The sequence below is a fragment of the Pezoporus occidentalis genome, unplaced genomic scaffold (assembly GCF_034315485.1).
Source record: "Pezoporus occidentalis ecotype Australia unplaced genomic scaffold, CSIRO_AGI_Poc_V1 ctg29, whole genome shotgun sequence".
Lineage (NCBI taxonomy): Eukaryota > Metazoa > Chordata > Aves > Psittaciformes > Psittacidae > Pezoporus > Pezoporus occidentalis.
The window spans coordinates 3643634-3665909 of NW_026914829.1; the positions used below are offsets into that span (position 1 = coordinate 3643634).

The window sequence follows — 22276 nt, forward strand, 5'->3', positions numbered from 1 at the left end:
AGTACTTGTAAAGACAGTACTTCAAAGACAATGTGATACTTCCTGTATGTTAACCGGCCTTCACCACAAAAAAGTCATTCAACCTCAAAAAATATTCTTTCTTTCTTCTAAGTTTTAGCAGGTGTTTCTTGGAGGTGAAAGACAATAAAAGTCCTGGCATGTACAACCTGCTTTTCAAGAAAGTGAACTCAAATTTTGTTTCCTTAAGAGTGTCATAAGTTCTTTTTCATAAGTGACAAATGAATTAAAATGTGACCATAAAATACATTTTTCAGGCCATTTCTCAAGAATAAAGTGCATTCATACTAAGAATTGACTTCATAGGAACAGTTTTACATTTGTGACTGGTTACATTCCAGACTATGTATACTAGATCACATTTTGTCTTTGGGTCAAGAACTCAGGCCTCAGATATTTTTCAAGAAAGTATTTCAACCAATAAATACCACTTTTGAACTGTATATTATTTAGTCCAAGTGCTATATGCCTTATATACCTTAGAGTTGAATAAAGATCTCTGAAATAAGCTTCAGTGTAGAAATGTGCTATGATGGAGTAGAAAAAGACCTTCACCTTCAGGACTCAACAAGATAATTATACTATGTGGTCTGGCCAATACGTCAGGGATAAAGGACATTTTTTTGGGGTGGGAAGGAGGCAGGGGGAAGCAGTGCATGCAAATGCAAATAAAGTGTAAGCAAGGGTACAAGATTATTATGCTATCTGTTTTGTACTCTTCCAGTCCTTTCATTCTCTGGCTGTTGTAGGCCCATCAGATGGTTCTAAAATTGGTTCAGAACTCATATACTTGCTTTTGATCTTTACAGCTGTATTTCGGAAGTAACAATTTTCAGCACTACTAGTACATAAGCCAAAACCCCAGAACCATGTGTAGCATGACAATATTAAAGAATCAGGTTAATTTCACTCTGCTTTTATCTAGGAAGGTTGTAATGAGGATCCAAAACTTTAAGTCCGTTTTTAGAAATAATATATAATTGCGCTACATCAGTTCATTCTACTTGAGTAATTGTGTTTCATAGCTGAAAATAATTGTAATTGTAACAAATGATTACTTTTTAGTAGCTTTAAACAGCAGTTATTCAGAGCTGTAATTTACTTTCTGACTGGCCTTTATCCTCTTATCAGGCCTTTGATACTGATATTTTTCCAGTTTCCTCTGGCTGCAAACTCGAACTTTGACTATAATTTCCTAACCAAATATAGTACCTCTGTTCTGGTCCTAGAAAGATGTGAAAAATGCACCCATCCTAACTAAATCAACACACATTGGGAAAGATGAAGAAACAAAGAAGGCTATAAGAAGATAGGAAAATCAGATATGACAGATGTCTGGGCATCATTGACAAAGATGAGAAAAAAAAGAGAAATCCTATAATCACAGACATAGGAACTCCCAGAACTTCTGTTGACAAGAATATGGATGAGGAAGGATGATGAAACTTAACATGACTCAGCAATGTGTGCTTGCAGCCTAGAAATACAACTGTATGCTGGACTGCATCAAAAGGAGGCATGACCAGCAGGTCGAGGAAGGGGATTCTCCCCTGCTACTCTGCATTTATGAGACACCACCTGGAGTACTGCATCCAGCTCTGGAGCCCGCAGCATAAAGAGGGAGAAGGACCTGTTGGAGCATATCCAGAGGATGGCCATGAAGATGATAAGAGTGCTGGCACACTTCTATGCAGACAGGCTGAGAGAGCTGGGGTTGTCCAGCTTTCCAGTACCTAAAAAAAATCTGGAGAGGGACTTTTTATAAGGGCATGTAGTGATAGGACAAGGGGGAATGGCTTTATATAAAGAGGGTAGATATAGATTAGGTATTAGGAAGCAATCCTTCACTATGAGGGTGGTGAGATACTGGAAGAAGCTGCCCAGAGAAGTTGTGGCTGCCCCACCGCTGAAAGCGTTCAAGCCTGAGCTGTATAGCACTTTGAGCAACCTGGTCTAGTGGAAGATGCCCATGCCCATAGCACAGTTTTACACCAGTGATGATGATGATGAACAAGCTGCAGTGGGTTGTTTAGTGTTCTGGCATGATGGCTATGACCTCAGTATTAAATTTAACACTGTACCCCAAAACTAGAAAGGAATTGTGATTTATCAGGAAGTAGATTTAAGTTATACATACATCATTGCAGAAGATATGTATCTCAATTACAGACTGTGTGCTGTCACTTCTTACACAATGTTTATGCCCTCAGGCTCTGAACCAGAAAGAGTTGCATCCATTTCTTGCACCTAAGCCTCTTTTCCACCATCAAATCCAAGAATGCCATAGACTTTTAAACAAAGTTCTTCAAATACCTTGGGATTCTAGGATTTTATTCTTAGTACTTATCCCTATCTACTGTTCACCATGATAGCTCTTGAGTGATTTTCTACTTGCCTAAAAGTAATACTAAAAAGCGCGTTCTGACTTTACGTAAGACTTCATAAATAGTCTCCACCTAAAATTAATACTAAAAAGTGTGTTCTGACTTCACATAAGACTTCATAAATAGTCTCCAGACCAAAAATCACCATACCTGCCAATCTTCAGGGAGGGGCGGGGTGGAGGGTAGAAACAGTGAAAGTTTTTTCTTAATTCTATGAAGGCAAAAATCAAAACTCTCCATGTTCTTAAGCCACTATTTCTTGAACAAGGCTCTGAAAAAGAACCAATATGCTAATCTGTTGACTGAACAGAAATTTAGTGCCAATTTTATATAAAAACTTGGGTGAATTCAATTTCTAGATCTTAACTACCCTGTCTGCTAAGATGACACAAAGTGACATGCATAGTCAACCACCAAAGTCACCACACGTTTCCAGCGTTCCAAACAGACCAATACAAGAGTGTGAACAGCAGCTGCAAGTGTCCCGGGGATGAGACGAAACACCCTAAACTTGAGGTGAAAGGAGGCTGTGCCTTTTGTCACAGAAAGGTACTATTTTGAAAAGACACTTCTAAACTTAAGTAATAGACCATAGCGCTTCAGTGGGTGGTCCAAAACAGCTAGCATGAAACCTATCATAAAGAGAATGATTTCTAAGTATCCAAGGCCATGAATCAGTGCACTACGTTCATCTATAGGAGATTTTAATGGCAGAAGTGGTAGCAACCCTAAATGGTGATAAAAATTCTGGCACTAGGACATGACCCAAAGAATGCAGTGCAAGGTGCAGCAGAAGATGCCAAGAGTATGCCTTCTGTTCTGGAAGCCCTCAAAAAGATCTGAGAGAAGTATGGGGTACAAGTTCACTAGCTGGAAGGTCCAGAATCAGAACTATCTTACAAAGGTTGAGTGAAAATATTCATAAGATTAGACAGACAGCAAGACATAAACTGTCTCAAACTGTGGGATACATAGGCATCCTTTACGGTGCTATCCTCTGAACAGCTTGAGCATGACTGGTTAAGTACTAAGTCACAGGCAGTATTTTGACAGTCTGCTTTTTAAATATTTACTAAGAATTGTTTTCAGTAATTTTAGCCATTTCATATTAACCTTGCTCATACTCATTTAGTTTCACTCTTACAGCAATCAATATTTTTTAAATCTATTGGGCCAGTATTGTAGTTCTTGGATTTTTTTTTTCCATTGCTTAACTATATACCAAAAGACAGATGTATTTTATCAACTCCTTATCTGCATATTCCATGTATATGAAATGAACACTACTTATCAACATAACATTTTGTTCTCAAATGCTAGTATTACTACAAAACTAATCCTGGGCTGCGTCAAAACAAGCGTGACCAGCAGGTTAAAGGAGGTGATCCTGCCCCTCTGCTCTGCTCTCGTGAGACCTCACTTGGGGTATTGTGTACAGTTCTGGTGTCCTCAACATAAAAAGGATATGAAACTGTTGGAACAAGTCCAGAGGAGGGCCATGAGGATGATCAGGGGACTGGAGCACCTCCTGTATGAAGATAGGCTGAGAAAGTTGGGGCTGTTCAGCCTGGAGAAGAGAAGGCTGCATGGAGACCTCAGAGCAGCCTTTCAGTATCTGAAGGGGGCCTATAGGGATGCTGGGGAGGGACTCTTCCTTAGGGACTGTAGTGATAGGACAAGGGGTAATGGGTTAAAACTTAAACAGGGGAAGTTTAGATATAAGGAAAAAGTTCTTTTCTGTGAGGGTGGTGAGGCACTCGAATGGGTTGCCCAAGGAAGTTGCGAATGCTCCATCCCTGGCAGTGTTCAAGGCCAGGTTGGACAAAGCCTTGAGTGACATGGTTTGGTGTGAGGTGTCCCTGTCCATGGCAGGGGTGTTGGAACTTGATGATCTTAAGGTCCTTTCCAATCCTAACTATTCTATGATTCTATAAAACCTGGACATTTGGAACAAATGACCACAGGTATATTTTGGATCTAGCAATAATACAAGCTGTGTCTTGCCAGTACAAATTAACTTTCTTATTGGATTTCAATGTCCCATTCAGTGGCATATTTCAGACACATAAGGGAAACAAATTTTCTCAAGTAATGTATAACATTAGATCCTTTTATCACTGACAGTTTCAAAGTTACTTGTTCCACAATGTAGTCTGCTTAAAAGCTTATTTACCAGCAACTTTTTTTCTTCAACTTTATATTGAGCCAGCTAAATAACTACAGTTAAACAGTAATAAATCATTCAGTTGTCATCAGCTAGAGTTGGTCAGACACTTTCAGGATTACTTCATGTAAAATAAGACATCTTGTAAATAAGAAACATTCTAGGTTCAAATCAGAAATGCATAAAACCGCACCACCAGACACTGGTCAACACACTGTTTCTCAATTGTAACATGTAAACACTCTTGTAATTTGTAGCTTCAGTCACTCATCTCATTGCTATATCCAGAAGAAATCAATTTGAATAATTTTCAGTGGCCACTTGTCCACCAACCCCATTACATCAGCTATTTTCTCCAGACCATAAATGTGTAGGTAGTTCCAGTTTCTATTATTAGCTATGAATGAGTTTGCCTGCTTGTTGAATTCACACTAGTTTAATATTCATTTGTGGCTCAAATAATATTTTGAGTATCAGTGTTTAAGATATCTACTTATTCAAAGCAACTACTAAATAAACATTGGAAGGAAAACAACCAGATGCTATCCCCTAAACCGATACAATCTATTTTTGACAGTATACAAATACACATACCAAATATAGGCATAAAGTTACTTTCCTGAATGTCTGGCAAGATGCTTCATGTTTTATAGTTACAGATTTTTCAGGACACTAAAATTTGTTTTGCCATGAATAAAATATTTTCAAAAAGGATTTTGATCACAGGATATAACAATGGCCTGCTTCAAACTAACTGCTCCCCAGCATGAGCTTAGATTCTTTGTAAAAATTTCTTCCTTCAAAAATCTCTAAGTTCAGTGTTGACAATTTCAACTTCACCCAAATCCAAGAGCTACAGGAAAACAAACCAAAATGAATCCATTTAAAAACAAAACTGAAGGAATTTCAGTTAAGCCCATACTGTCTTCTCTGTGAAAATATGGTTTTAATTATCCCTATCTATCTTTACATGCTGCATTTGAATATTCCCTAACCACCAAAACTCCTGGGTTTTTTTGAGTGGTGGTGTGGTTTAAAATCCAAAAAGTTTGCTCCTGAAGCCATTAAAGATTCCTGAAAATCTTACTTATCTTTCCTCAACATACCTGCAGCTCCCATATAAACTGCTCTTTGTGGCTTCTGTTGACAGTACAATTCTAGATAACTGATTAGAAGTCTTCAACATTTAAAGTACAATAAGCACGCCTATACAAATAGTATAGATGGAAAGAAAATGAGTACTTGCAATGAAAAATTGTGATATTAGAAGTACCTGAATAAAGTAATTCTTGATTTTAACTTCAGCTAAAACAAAATACAAGAAACTCAACCCAATCTGCATGACGTTTTGAAGAAAACAAATGTATAACACAATAGCACAGCAGAGAAATACAGACTCTAAACCTTGATTTACATTAAAGAAACTACAAATGACAAGTTAAAATAACTATGGATGTAAACAATGTTAACACACCTGGTTATATTCCCAAAATATATTTTTATATGGCTTTTTTTAATATCTACCATCGCACAGTGGACTCCAAATGCCTGCTGGCCTGCATTCACTGTAGTGAATGAGCTAGAACTAAAGTACTCTAAAAAGTTTCAGTTCAGACATTGTCTAGCAATTACATTCAGAAAATCTCTAAAACGTTTTTAAAGAGGTATTAGATTTCAAACTCTTACTCTACAAAAAAAACCTGCCATTTACATCTCTTCTCAAATTAAGAGACTTGTAGCTAAGTAACAAATTTAACAGATAACACAACAGATTCCTAGAACGCCAGCAATGAGCTGAAGCCTCATACTGGAACTGTGGAATACAAAACTGCATATAATCTACAATTACTATAATTTAAAGGTGGGTTTTGTTGTTTTCCTAGTTTTTTTTTTTTTGTTTGTTTGTTTGTTTGTTTGTTTGTTTTAAGATATAATATATAATTCTCTCTTAGAATCTCATAGAATGATTATGGTTGGAAAGGACTTTAAGATCATCCGGTTCCAAACCCCCTGCCAATGGGCAAGAATGCCTCACACTAGATCGTGTTGTCCAAGGCTCTGTCCAACCTGGCCTTGAATACTGCCAGGGATGAAGCATGTACTACTTCTTCAGGAAACCTGCTCCAGTGCCTCACCACCCTCACAGTACACTCTCATACACTTTTTACTCTGAGCAAAGAAAACAAACTAAAGTTTCCAAATTTAACTCCACTTTCACATTGTCTAGCATTAGCAAACTGTTGCAATGTTTAAGCTGCAGCCATTAAGAAAAGTGTTTAATAAAGTTTTTTTTATAATGTTTCACTGTTTTTTTAAAAACTTCAAGAATGTATTACGAGTTGTACTAGAGAAGCTTTGCAACTTAATTACTTACAACAGTTCAGAGTCTAATTTTGTTTGAAATAATATCCTCTTAAAATTGCTTCACTAAGGATTTTCTAGGGATTTCCAACATTGGCTTTATACATTTCGCATGTATGTACGCATACATACAATGGAAAAATAGATCTTAAATAGGCATACTTATAAGCATTTAATATATATTAAAAGACAATTGCTTGAAGAAAATACAAAGTAAAACTTTTCAGTGCAACAGTCTAGTTGCCAGACTGTCTGGTTAAATCATGTAAAATCTTTCTGTCTAGTTCTTTTTACTTTTCAATGAAAAAGACCCCAATGTTGTCTCTAAATGAATTTGCACAGTGAAACTGCACCTAGAAACCCTTAAAATTATTAAAAACCTTCAACATTCATGACATGGAAGAAAGTATGTACTGCTATTTTACTGATACTTGAGTCAAATTGTATAGGTGGAAGAAAGAAGAAATCTCAAAATGCTGAATAGGAATTTTCTCCAGCTACTACTTAGCTTTTGCTAGTGTTAAACACCTCACAGAGAATGCTTTCCAAGCAGATACTGAGCAGAACCATTCAAAGAAACCGCCTTCAGCTGCAAGGCCAGGTCTGAAAAAGGGTACCAATAAGAAAGAATTTCATATTGTTTTTTGTTTTCCTTCAGTATGGAATAGTTACATTGGGACCTTTTTTTAAGAGAAACGAATCAAAATTAGCACTACTTTGTAAAGTTCTTGCAGCACAATTACACAGAAAGAGGAATCAGTACCAACAAATCGGATTAACTTCCAAGCACCAATTCTGCAGGTAGCCTGAGGAAGAGCCACTTGAGTGTAGTTTGTGGATATGTTTAGCAGCCTTAGTCAGATTTTTTTGCGGCAGGAAATTAAGCTGCTCTGGACAGATACTTTAGCCTAAAAAGCAGACCATCTCATGATGTTTCTATAGGACATGACTAGAACTAAGTTGATTTATATATTCTTCATAATGCTTACAGTTATTAGCTATACAAATAATGTATACACATATCCTTAGGAAATGAAAGTGAAAAAAAAAAACAATTTAAGAAAACTAATAAGCAGTAAGATGCAGGCAAAAAGCCAAAAAATAATTTTAATCCAGACTTGATCATTGGTCCATGGAGATTAATATCCCACATTCAGAATGTTTAAAAGGTTGAACAGCCTATGAACTGCACCGCCTTGAAACTTTTACATGAAAGAGGATCAAAATTTCTTTGAATCTCTTTGAAACTCCAACAATAGCTACCAATGAAACACTTGTCTAGTTTATTTAATATAATTAATTATCTCAGACATCTCTTAGTGCTCATTTTATTTGTATGACTTGCTACTTACTGATAAAAAGAACTGCTATCTATTTTCCTGACTGGTTTTATATTTAGTTAGACAAAACTTTTACAAGGCAAAACCACCTAAAACTGTTTCGGTGCTTACCCAATGCTCTCACTTTTTTTTTTTTTGCATCCAAACTGAGCTCAATACTAAGTTAAGAAATTTAGCTTTACCTTAATGTAGAAAAAAAAAATTGCATAAAACTTTATCTTGCAGAAACATCCACTGGGGATGATCCATTATAAAGCTAACAAAAAATCTACCCCATTTGGTAACTTGCCTAGAAAGGACAGACATCTTTTCAGGATACTTCACTAGCTTTCCAACAAAAACAGTTTGAGCTGGCTTATGAACCTCCTTTACAATGTCAGGTTGGCCCAGACTCTACCGCCACAAGTTGCCAGAAAGCTGGTTTCCATGGTTGTATGTATTGTCTCTGAATGTCATTCGCAAAACACAGAATCATAGAATAGTTAGGGTTGGAAAGGACCTTAAGATCATCTAGTTCCAACCCTCTGCTGTACGCAGGGATACCACACACTAACCTATGTCACCCAAGACTCCATCCAACCTGGCCTTGAACACTGCTAGAACATTTCAAGGAAAATGAGATTCAGATTTTTTTAAAACTGATATCGCATAGAGAATGATATACAAAGGGATTTGGTGATTCTCCAAGAAAAGAAAGCTTAACAAAGAATATGTCCAGTTAAACTGACCTGTTGGAGTCTTCTTTTTTTTCTTAACCCACCATTGTTCTTATTCTTTTGTTCATTAAACTTCCTGCAACAGCCATCAGTAGCAGGACACTCTGAAACTTGATTTTCATCACCTAGAAACCAAATTTAGAAACTTAAAATGAAAAATGTAATCTTGTGAAATGAAACTGCTACCAACTATTTTTATCATAGCACATAGAGCTATGTACAATTAAGACACCTAAGTTAATAATATGTACCAGCTATTTTTCCACTGTATTTCAGTTACAGAAAAAAGAATAACATTCAAGCATCATTAATCTTTCAGTATTTGATCTTGTAAATAAACTAGTTGCAAAACTCCCTATTTCCAGTATTTTGAAAATTATGTATTAACTACAAGTAAAGAATTAGCTAAACTGTTTTATAATTATTACAAAATTTGCGATTTTGTAATAATTATAAATCTTAATCCCTGAGGTAAGAGAACAACAATAAATCACAACACAAAAAATGATGAGAACATTTTCCGTTACTGGTTTCTTATTTTGAAATTATAAACTTTAAACTAGTCAAAATTTAATCAGTTCTTCATACTAACGTTGCAAGTTTAATGTCAATTTACACAGTATTACAGTGATTTTTGTGTAATACAAGTATCCTGGCTTTTGGTACAATTGTTAATTTAAACTCAGTATTTAAACACAAAATGCCTTTTAACAAAGGGAGAGCTAAATACTTAGTTTTATTCAGTATTGCACTGAGACCCATCATCTTCAATCACTGAGGAGGACTACTGGCAATTAGAAAATATTTTGTTACACAATTAAAAAAAGAAGAAAAAAAAAGCTAAGAAATGTAACTCCTTTTACATGGAAACCAGGATTTTTTTGAACATGTATTTTGAATTAAAAATAAAAAAAAATAGATAATCTATTCCATTGCTTTACCCAAAGTGGATTAGGGGGAAGCAAGGTATGCCTCTGTTCATTTCTAGTAATTTATTTCAGTCACTGTAGAAGGACGGACCACTATTAGGTTATATTTTAGTGGGGCAGCTTGGCTGGGGGGAGGCAGTGAGAAGTGGCGTAACATTCGTTTTGCCATTCTAAGCCTGAATCCTTGAGCTCTGCAGCTCTTGTCCCACTTGGGATTAAAGTCTCAAGACCTGTATGTTTGGACCTCTTTCTAGTTAGGGCTTATTCTCATATTTTTCATATTTACAGCAAAGCAGGAAGAGGGGACCATGTCCATCATCTCTGATTATCAGCTTGGAGCTCTTATGCATTACATAAATAAGGCTTATTCTTCACAATCCAGTTCCTATTACTTCTCTCCGGACTATGAGTACTTCTCAAGCACTTGCCAGCTTTTCCATCCTGTAGGTCTCAAGTTTCACTGTCTATTACATATTTTTCCATGATTTTTTTTTTTTTTAAAGCAGTTTCTCAGTAACAAGTAAGGAATTTCATCTTTAGTAGCTTTTCCTAGGGTATTTCAGATAAAGTGGACAGAACTTACTGAAGCAATTCCATCCACTGTTAGCTACCCCTAAATTTAGTTCAAATTTGCAGGTAACTCTTGCCACTGCGGTCCATTACATCCTGTAGATTCTCTTCTAAAACATCGCTCAATTACAGGTATCAAACTCAACAAATCTAATATGTTATAATACTCCATATGGCTATCAGAGTGACTTTAATTTGCAATTTAAGCGTCTATTCATTCATGAGCATTTATCACCAGTGAGATTCGAACCAGAATATTACCTTGAAAATTCCATTCCATATTTCAAGTCAAAAGACAAAGTAATGATTAGTTACTGAGCATGATTAGAACAGTGAGCTAGTTTTGTTCAAATCAAATCAATGATGCTTATCTAATCATACAGTGTTCTACTTCAAGATAATGACGTGTCACTGAAACGAAACTGTATCTTATCTACTATTCTGTAATTATCCCAGTTATTTACCTCAACTATGAAGAAAGTAAATCTGAATTTGTTGTCATAAGTAACACTTCAGTTACTAATGACTGACAATTTCTGAACATGAGGTAGCTTGTGCCCAGGCAGCCAAGAAGGCCAAGAGCAGCCTGGCCTGTATCAGAAAGGGCATAGCCAGCAGGGCCAGGGCAGTACATCTGCCTGTGCTCAGCGCTGGTAAGGCCACACTTCAAATCCTGTGTTCAGTTCTGCATCCCTCACTACATGAAAGACATTGAGGTGCTGGACTGGGCCCACAGAAGGGCAGCAAAGCTGGTAAAACGTCTGGAGAACAAGTCTGATGAGGAATGACTGAGGGAACTGGAGCTGCTTAGTCTAGAGAAGGTTCAGGAGGGACCTTATCACTCTCTACAACTACCTGAAAGGAGACTGTAATGAGGTGGGGGTCAGTATCTTCTCCCAGGTAACAAGCAATAGGACAAGAAGTAACGGCCTCAAGCTGTGGCAGTGGAGGTTTAGTTAATTTTAGTAAAAATTTCTTCACAGAGAGGGTGATCAGGCATCGGAACAGGTTTCCCAGGGAAGCGGTGGAATCAACATCCCTGGAAGTGTTCAAAAATCATGTAGATGAGGCCCTCGGGGACATGGTTTAGTAGTGATCATGGCAGTCCTGGGGTAATGGCTGGACTTGATCCTAAAGGTCTTTTCCAATCTAGTTGATTCTATGATTCCAATATTCATGGATAGAATATTTAATGACTTGTGTTATTGTAGTTGTTATTCCAGCATGGGCAAATACCAAGTTTTGTGCTATTCAGAACAAAAAAAATTTCTTGAAGTCATCTGAATGCATATGTGCCCACCAGGTCTTCAAACAGAACCTGCTAATGGTTTAGAACAATTTATCTAGCTTATGTGCTCTAGGACAACTGACATCAAGTTCTGTAAATTTAACTACATCAGAACAATCCTCAACTTGTTCCTCTATTAAAAACTATTTGTCCTTTTTTGTTTTAATAATCTCTCATGTGTTTCTTAAAAGGACATAATAAGTGAGGTATCCCTGCCCACAGCACAGGGGGTGGAAGTAGATAATCCTAAGGTCCTTCCCAAACCTAACTAGTCTATGATTCTATAATAAAATGTCAATACAAGATATAATACGGTGTTTTTAGTAAGCTTGTCTCCTTCCAAAACTGAAGCAAAAACCCCAAAGGCACATGAAATCTAAGGAAGTTTTCACATGTATGTTTTTAAAGACATAAACATACAAAAAATTTTTAACAGCATTAAGCACCTCACACTTAAAACTTGAGTTAAAACTTGTTCATCTAAATTAAACGTCAGTTAAGTGTCATCATTTTTGCACCAAATAACAGAATGATATTCCAGATTCCCCCTCTTAACACTGATCTACATTAATTACCTAAAACCTAATGGATGTTAGGTTATGTTTTTTGGACAGCTAACATATTTTTTTCTCAAATTCACTGTAAATACCTAAAATTCACTCAGCTAAGCCCTAAATTAATTTTTAAGATTGGAAACAATGCTAAGTCCACGTTCAAATTTTTAAATTATTTTAGGATAAAAGCTTAAGAGTATACTCCTGAGTATACTCTTATATAAAAGAGTATACTCCTATTGCTCAATATTATTTATTGTTGCAGCTTTCAGATGAAAGGTCACATGAATTCATCAAATCTGAGCAAGTATTAGCGTTCTATGCAGTTAAAATGCCAAAGTAAAGCAATTTACAAGAATGACAAAGATGTTAGACTCTTCTAGCAACATAGATAATTAACTTTCACAAAAGACTTTGCATTTCTATAAACTTACACTTATGATAGAGAAAAGCCACGGTTTTCCTCGTTTTGTAACTGCTAAAAATTTAGGCATTGATTCTACGATTGACGCACAAACCCCAACTACACACCACTTATTGATTACAGAGCTCTGAAGTTTATCAGGTGTGACTGATTTAATCAGGATAGAAAGTTTATTTAATCTCCAGAAACAAAACTGAGAAAGAAAAAGTGAATTTGAATAGGAAAGCATCTTTTAATATTCTGATAAAGCCTAATTAATGTCAGCTCTTGCATCTGTGACAGTTCTTTACTTGATTTATGACTTGAAGAAAGATAAAGTAGCCATGTTTATGCCTGTGCTGTTCAGCGGAACAACTGGGCAGCCCTGAGCACACCCTACAAGGGAGCATGAAGCCTGCATGTTACACTTCTATAAAAACAAGTGTTCTTAGTCTGTAGAAATAAAGCTTATCAAATCTTACTTCTTGTCATTAAAGACACTGATCTAAAAATCACAAAAAAAGGCAAGAAAAATGTTTGATCTTTAAAAACATATACAGACATAATTTTATACAGATATTTTGTTATTCCTAACTAGATATGAGTGAAAAGAAATATTCAGCTTTTGAAAATATACTGTATTCACCAGTTTTCAAATCACAGTATTTAATAAAAATCAATTATTTCATTATACAGTGTCACAGTAGTAAGTTTAAAACAACATTTTAACGTTCTCCCACAGAACTTGCATTATTAGGGAAAATACAACTCATCTTTCACTATTTATTATTCCATTTTAAGGGAGCTCATTTGAGCTGTCAAATTTGAGTTGAACTTTATTTGAGGTGGTACTTGACTACACAGCAGATGCACAAAATTAAAAACATTATACTTGGGAAAATGGCCATCACAGATAAATTACAACTACTATTAAAATCATTAGAAACACAAACTGACACGTACAGAAGTTCCTAACAAAAAAGGACATAAAGTATAAATATTGGGTAAATTGTTTGCTGAGTACAGATCCTTTTTCTTCTCTTCCAAAATCTGTTATCTTAAACAAGTTGTCCAGCAAGAAAATAAAAGCATAATATGCTAGAACATTGATCATAATTTAATCACTGGAATTTAAAAGTTAAACACTAAAATTAAATGGCACACCCAAGTTTAAAGGGAGAGAATATCTTCTCCTTTCCCATTTGTTTTCATGATTATTTAATCAAAACCAGACTGGGTCTGACATTAAGAAATACATAATGTAAACATCATTCTCTAGTACATTGCCACATGATGAAAAAAATACCACATACAGCAGGGTCATATATTTATGGGTATACATTTATGCTTGTATAACATACACCTGTATGAACTTCTCTTTTTTAAGAAAAAGTCTGTGTTATAACAATGCACTCCAGGCATTAAAGTACAGGTGTAGTGAACCCAAAATTGCAGCTCACTTATTACCCACAGGTACAGGCAAGGTCACTGTTCAACATTTCCACTGGAAGATTCTCTGATACCAAGTTTGCTTAGTGTAATTATTAATTTTATATAATTAATTGATGCATTGCTGCAGAACTTTCTGTTGAAAACAACTAACTAAAAAATGCAATTATAATTAGAAATATTTAGCCCTACGTAAAGCTTAACAGAGCCCAAAATATCAGGATGTAAAAATGATTACTCCAATGCAAGTTAAAAGAATTTTCCAGTGAAGTTCCTGAGATTAAATATCCCATTATACTTTTAAATTGAATTAACTTAGCCTAAATCAACTTGAAAAGGCTGAAATATAAAAAAAACTATCAAAATTATTGTTATAAACTGAGATCAGTATCATATAAATAAGCCATGATTGAAAAAGACACTTAAATTACAACTCTTGTTCATGCTCTCAAATATCTTATTCTACCTTCATCATAGCACAAGATAGAAATTGCTAACTCCACTATTTTTCCACTAGACATTTTATGCCCTTAACTGCAATTAAGTAGCAATTTTAACATGTGAAATAGAAATTACTTGAACAAGGGACCATATGATGTTATTAATATAAATGCTATGGTGTTCTTGTAAATTTTTAACAGAAAGGCTTTGATTTCTTAAACAGATTTTGAATAGCAGCAGAAAGCTTACAGAATAGCAAGCATTAGGGGAAAAGACAGCTCATATTACTTCTGTTATATTTTGTGAGCACACTTTCCTTATCTGTTGGTGACTTCTCTGTGTTTGTAGTGCACATAAGAACAAATGGGTGTTCTTTTGGATTCTATGCACTCATTTGTTTTACTGAAAAATAAAGTCAAGTACTGGAGCATTTTCTTCTTTTGGTGTAATTCTGAAATATTCTTCTCTTGGGAATGGCAGTTCATTTTTTTGCAATTTAGCTACGTAAGTGTATCCATGCATGTATGCCGTAAGATATTTTTTCATTTTCTAGCTCTATGTAGTGACTTACCATTAGTGTAAGTACTGCAATTCATATTGGTTGTGTAGGATTTTTCATAAGCATGCTGAGGCAGCCTATTCACATCATCAGAATCTAGAGCTTCTGCAGTGTCATCTTTTTCACCAGGTGACATATAATTTAATGGCACACTTCCAGAATTCTCAGCTGGTTTTAAGTTTTCCTTTACTGAAAGATCATTTGCGGAAATAGACCTTTTCCCACTTTCCTTGGAAGTACTACGTGGCTTACAGAAACTCAAACCAAGCGAGTCCATGCTTGCAAAAGAGTCTTTGCAAGAAATTTCAGGAGGATTCTGCGACTCCTTTGGTACTTGTATCTGTACTTCATTTTTGTTCAAGTTAAATGATGAAAAGAAGTCTTCATAAGAATCCTCTTCATAAGAAGCCTCTTCAGAGCCAAAAGACTTGCTACCTGTACTACCTGCTTGCCAGAAGTCTTTAGACCCTGATGCACCCAGTTCTGAGGTAGCCAGTTTCAAACTAGGCAGTATTTCTAATTTTTTCCTCTTCTTGTCTTTAAGGATACAATTGTTTCTGTAAACAGGGAAGCGTCTATCCAGTGAACACTTACTTAAGCTTATGCTGCTCATAGGTGCATTAGAGAGACTGTCAATCATAGCAGCAACATTACTTAACTTGGCCATTTTTTTGGAAGGAGAAAGATGACCCAAGCCCTTTATTTTGAGAAGAGAACTTTCATTTGCAACTGAAGTAGTCTTGCTATTTTCATCCTGATTTTTATTCAGGAACTTTTCTGTATCTTTCTTTTCTAAAGGCAGTTTATCATCCAAAGTATGCTGAAAAAGCTGCTTTTTTCTTAAGCTGCTTTTGCTACGTTGTTTTGGTGTTAAGCAAGTCTGCTCATAGCTTTGTGAGGGAGAATTCACTGACACAATCATGGCTATAGGATTATCAGTCCAACTATCACAGGCAGGTTTTACTACCTCTGTTTTCTGTCTCTTTAATTTATCAGCTCCCCAAAGACAATCAAAGCTTGAGTTCAAGCAGTCTTCCATTTGTTCTCCTGCAAAATATGAAAAGTGGCAACATAAATTTATTTAACAAAACAGAAAGTGTACCAATTTCTTAGTAAAATACACATGAAATTACTGAAAAAAGAAAAACAAGGACTTGGCAAGTTCTCTGGATATTATGTTGTAAGTCATCAAAAACTAAACAGAAAGTGGATTAAAACTAAATTATGTTCTATGTTAACAAGAAGCTACAATAGCTTTAGCTATCATACCTTCTTACACGGCAACAGGTAAACAAGCCCTGTTCTACTGTCTGGAAACAAAGCAGCAGAGGAACTCTTTCACTCTTGCATTTGTGGAAAAAAAGAAAAACAAACAGCAAGACCGTAAAAACCTAGCTAGATTAATATTGGAAAGTGAAAAATCTTTTTTACTACGAGAGCAGTACTTACCACTAATTATTTTTGCAGGATGAAGTTCAAATACAACATCATACTATCATACCACGTACATCAACACAATGTATTAAGAATAATTACAATGTGGAAAAAATGTATCATTTCTTATAGCCATTCTTAAGAAGATTTTGGGGGGAGGTGAAACACAGAATCTATTAAGAGAATCATAGAACAGTTAGGGTTGGAAAGGACCTTGAGATCATCTAGTTCCAATATCCCTGTCATGGGCAGGGACACCTCACAATAAACCATGTCATCAAAGGCTTTGTCCAACCTGGCCTTGAACACTGCCAGGGATGGAGCATTCACAACCTCCCTGGGCAACACATTCCAGTGCCTTACCACCCTCACAGTAAAGAACTTCCTCTTTATATCCAATCCAAACTTCCCCTGTTTAAGTTTTAACCCATAACCCCTTCATGTGCCTTAGCATGCCTTCCAGGAGAATCTGCTCCAAGATTTTGCCAGGCACAGAGGTGAGACTGACTGGTCTGTAGTTCCCCGGGTCATCCATTTTCCTCTTCTTGAAAATGGGGGTTATATTTCCTTTTTTCCAGTTGTCAGGAACTTCACCTGACAGCCATGATTTTTCAAATATGATGGCCAGCAGCTTAGCAACTTCATTTGCCAGCTCCTTCAGGACCCGTGGATGGATTTCATCGGGTCCCATGGACTTGTGCATGTTCAGGTTCTTAAGATGGTCTCAAACCAGATCCTCTCCTACAGTGGGCGCAAGGTCTTCATTCTTACAGTCGCTGCATCTGCCTTCCAAGACTTGGGTGGTTTGGTCAGAGCATTTGCCAGTGAAGACTTGAGGCAAAGAAGTCATTCCGGCAGTCTGTAGCAGATCCCCACAGTAATGTCCCCCATAGCTGTTATCCCTTTAACCCTGACCCACAAACTCTCTGTTGACTGATCACCTATCCCCAGACAGAATTCCATATTCTCCAGCCTATCCCTAACATAAAGGGCAATTCCCCCTCCCCGCCTGCCAGGCCTGTCTTTTCTAAAGAGCTTTTAACCTTCCATTCCAACACTCCAGTCATAGGAGCCATCCCACATGTTTCCATGATACCTATTATATCATATCCCCATAGATGTGCACACATCTCTAATTCCTCTTGTTTGTTCCCTATACTATGGGTGTTTGTATAGAGGCATTGAGCCGAGCTCCAAATGAAGCCAGCTCATTGGCTGGAGCTGCTGAAATAGCTCTACATTGCTTCTAGCATTTATTATAGGTGCTGGCAACTGACTGGGTGTGTTGGGATGGAATGATGCCCCCCTCCCCCAACACATCTAGTTTAAAGCCTCCTTGGCCAGCCTGGCAAGCCTCCTACCAAAAAGACCAGCTCCACCAGCCTCCAGTAGACCTGGCCTCCCAAATCGAGTCCCATTTCTAAAAAAACCCAAGCCCCTGACTACAGCACCACTCTTCTAACCATTTATTAACCTGGCAAATTTGCCCAGCCTTTTTAAGGTCCCCCCCTTTATCCTGGAGAATGGATGAAAAGACAATCTGAGCTCCAGAGCCCCTAACCCCCTCTCCCAGGGCTCTGCAGTCCTTCTTAATGTTCTCCAGACTACTGCTATCTATATCCCTAGCACCCACATGGATCACTAGAAGTGGGTAATAGTCCATGGGACTTACTAGAGCAGGCAGCCTCTGCAACATCCCTGATCCGAGCCCCTGGTAGGTAACACACCTCCCCTTGAGACTGGGTCAGGCAACAGATGGGTGCCTCTGTTCCTTTCAAAGCAGTCCCCTACTACTATGACCCGCCGCTTTTTTTTTTTTTTGTTACTAGTTCCCAGCTTCCTGAGTTAATGGCCTCCTTCTTTCCCCCATGAGCTACAATGGACCCTGAGGCCTCTGCACAGTTTGGCCCTGGAGCAAGCAGGTCCTGCATCCTCTCAGCTTCCCTGATGCCTTTCATCCTATTGACAGTGTCCCGCAGCTCAGCCCCTGCTGCAGTAGGACTTCCACCAGGGAGCACTGAGTGCAGCCCTGCCCGTTGTGCACCCTCGCCTCAGGAGACCAGTGCAGGCACTCTCTACACTCAGAGCCCTGCGCTGCAGCTTCCCCTCTCATCAGTTCTGTATGGGTGCCTACACTGGCCACTGCCAGGGCAGCCAGAGCAGAGCTCCCAGAACAGGCCCTGCTCATATGGCGAGTGATCACCATCCCGCTCACCTGCCTGCGTTAGCTGCCACACAAACTGACTCGCCTTGCTCCTGGTCCCTCTCACCCCTGGGGATTTGAACCACTCAGGGCTGGTGCCATCCCTCCTGAGCACCACCCCCGAGAGTCAGCTGCTCGCATCAGCTGAGCTGCCAGCTCCTGGGCAAGTCCTGTTGAGGACTTGAGGCTCCCTCGGTGGCTCTTGCCACTTTGAACTGAGGCTCCTGAATGCTGGGCTTCCTCTGGCTCAGGTGTTGAAGGCGTCCTCTCTCCAGCTGCTAACCTCACCAATTAATAACTCTTATCTATAAATATATATATATAATTCTTCAATAAATTCCTCTGAAACAGGCTACTATCTCTAATTATCCAGAATACATTTTCAAAAGCCCTGCTGATAATTGCAATAGATGGTTTTGTTTAAATACACATTGAGTGCAAAGTTTCAGCAATACTTCTGTAAGTGCTCCTGTAGGTTTTAGGGAAAGTCTTGACGTTATTTGCTTACTAAATGTAAATAATATTTTTAAACATAGGTTGTAGCTAGCTAAATTAAGAAAAATAAAATATACAGAGATGAAAGAAGTTCCTCATGACATGATCAGACTCCCATATTGACAACTGAAAAAGTGTTAGCTTTGATCCTCAAACTGGATTCTTGAACTTTTTTAACCACTATTAACCAACATACTCTCAAGTATTTTGCAAGCACAAACAGAAGGGCCACTATCACACAGTACCAGAGTTTGAAGCTACACCAAATATTGTCATGGGATGTGGAGGTCTGTTCTTATGTAAAATTACATTGTGCAGTTGCAATGCTGGAGGGACACATTCATGGTAAAGCTCTCAAAAAAAAAAATCACTGTTCAATGTCATCAGCACACAACTAATTTAGCAAAATAAAGTTTGTTGGCACAACTATGCTACTTCCAGTATTAAGCTATTACTTATCCCTAACACTGCATGAACACATAACAAGATGTCTCAGGCTATAAGATAATGCCCCATGCTCTCCTTACTCTTCTACTGATACAAAACACCAGCATCTGACTTCAGCTTTTTGCTCATGTAACCAACAGAAGACATGAGGTCTGATGTACTTATCTCCTGTATACAAGATTAATGTTGTTAAGATGCCCACTGAAGTAGCTCAACAGCCTTCACAATAATCTTTGCCCTTATATTCTGGTAATATGCCAAAACAGAAGAACAAATCCCTAACTTCAAGAGAATAAGAACTTTGATAACAAATTACTTGAATTCACTTGTAACCATAAAACATTTTAAAGGCCGATTTATTTTGCTTTTGTTAACTTTTTTAATCTCTGACATACTAAGCTGGAAAACATGTTACGTTTTCTTTTAAATTCAAGTTTTTCGATTGAGTATTTCGAAGAGAAGTCAGTTCTTTGAGGTTTCTCCCTCATTCTGTTCTCTCTTTTGCTTCCCATTATCACTGTTTAGTGCCCACTCTGTATTCTATACAAGATCACTCTAAGAGCAGAGAAGGCTGACACCATGCCAGGTCAAGAAGCCATTAACAGGAAAGGGTGTGAAGAAAGAGGAGGAAGTGACACAAGCATCACAGTCATAGGCAGAGCATTACCCAACGTGTTTCTTCATGCTCCATTTTCCTTGAATTCTTACTTCTACACACTTTGCCAGTTAAAAAAAACTAAATCAATTCAGCTTTAAATATAAATGATAGAGCAAACATACAGTTCCCATTTCAGTATACCATACTTTACAAAATAAACAGGCCATGTATTATTTTTAATTTCTGTAATATATAAAGTTGTATTAGTTACCTGGTAACAATGCATCTTCTGAATTAGTTAAGACACAAGTAGGCAGCAGACAGTCTCCTGGTGAACTACTTGGAAGTATCTGAGGCATTTGTGAAGCTAGGAATTTGTAAATAATAAATGAGTTAGACCTACTTGCAAAGATATAGGTTTTGGCACCATCGATTCACATTTCAAATCAGCTCAATTGTAAGACATAACTCATTGCTTTGCCAACTATAACCATGTAAGTAATTACACTCCTCAAGAGTATCCCAAATTTACACACTCAGAAAAAAAAGCTACTACATCTTCTACAACTTTAAGCAATTTCTTTTTCTAGATAACCACATTTCTATGATACTAAAGAATGACAACAAACCTTTTAGAAAATATAAAACCTTTCTAAGGTAATTGAGGCATTTTACTACATAATCTGTCAAATTCTGCAATTAGCGGCAAAGCACTGACATAGCAGAAATGCATTTAAAAATGCTTGAAGGCATTACCTTAAAACTAAAAAACAAATAAAAGTCATGCCAAAATAAATTAATTTCATTTTTCATCCATGTATCACTGATTCTTTACTTTCCCCCTGCAACTATTTCTGAAATTATAAACTGACAGTCTAGTTGACGTAGACTTCTTAAAACTTCAAATACTACCGATTCCCACCCGCTCAAAAGATGTTCCACATTTCAATACTTTTTATATTAACTGGCAAAACCTAATGGCTTAGGCCTCAATGCTTTCACAGTAATGTAATGGAAACACTAAAAAATTATTTGAAAACTGCAATCTACATTTAATTCACCAGGATATGCATTTTGAAATAAATTAGATTTATCTGATTAGGTCATTCAATTTATTTTTTTTAAATCCTGTTCTTCAGTACCTGGACAGATGTCTCGTCAATTTTCAACTCCTTAATGAACTGTTGGCCTGGGACTAGTAACATTATAATCTTTGACAAGTACAGCACTCACATTAAAATTTAAAGGGAAATAAGAGTTTCACTGTAAAGTTTAACCAAGTTGTGGTAATATCAATTTACAAGCTTAGAAAGTCTAGCTTAACTTTAGTCCTCTTGAGCAGTCTAACCATTAAGAAATTCCTTTTTGCAATCATTACCTTTCACGATTTCTTGTGCCCTTCGATGGAAAGGAGCTAAAAGCTAAAGCATTCATAACTACTTGAAACCTGGGAAGCAGGGAAGACATTGCAATCAAGATATAAAAGTTCGAAGGCCAGAGCAACACAAAAGCACCAGAAATTCAGCAATAAAGATGGCAGCCATTTGTGCATGGATAGGTAAAATTTAAGTCCTTACCAGTAGGGGAAATATTTTCTCTTTTTTCCTTCATCTCCTTTATTCTTCTTTCCATTGTACTGTATTGATCTTTCACCTTATTAACAGGGCTGTATACAAGTGAACCATTGTCTTCAAATAGTAGAACTGGTACATCAATTTCTATACAAAGAAATTGCATTTGTACATTAGTATTTATATGCTATAACAATCTCAATTTTTTTTTCCCCCAAACTTGAAAAAAATAGGTTACTTTGGTTCTCTTAACATCACTTCAGATGCCTTAATACTGCAAATTGCAAGAACTCTGTAAAAACTAAGTCAACTTTGCAAGTAAAAACATACTTATAAAAACATAGAAGTAAAA

At 37.0% G+C, this 22276-nt stretch overlaps 1 protein-coding gene across 7 annotated transcripts in view; it reads right to left on the reverse strand.

The window, feature by feature from the left end:
• Nucleotides 1–22276, reverse strand: part of MCPH1 (microcephalin 1) — a 128730-nt gene that overhangs the window by 91297 nt on the left and 15157 nt on the right. For 6 of the 7 annotated variants that reach the window (XM_062626253.1, XM_062626255.1, XM_062626257.1 and 3 more), the window contains 4 exons: nt 21931–22071; nt 20625–20720; nt 15189–16223; nt 8996–9108 (listed from right to left, as the gene is read on the reverse strand). In XM_062626253.1, the coding sequence (XP_062482237.1) occupies nt 8996–9108; nt 15189–16223; nt 20625–20720; nt 21931–22071 (1385 nt within the window). The remainder of the gene's footprint in view (nt 1–8995; nt 9109–15188; nt 16224–20624; nt 20721–21930; nt 22072–22276) is intronic. The other variant, XM_062626254.1, reaches the window with a different exon arrangement.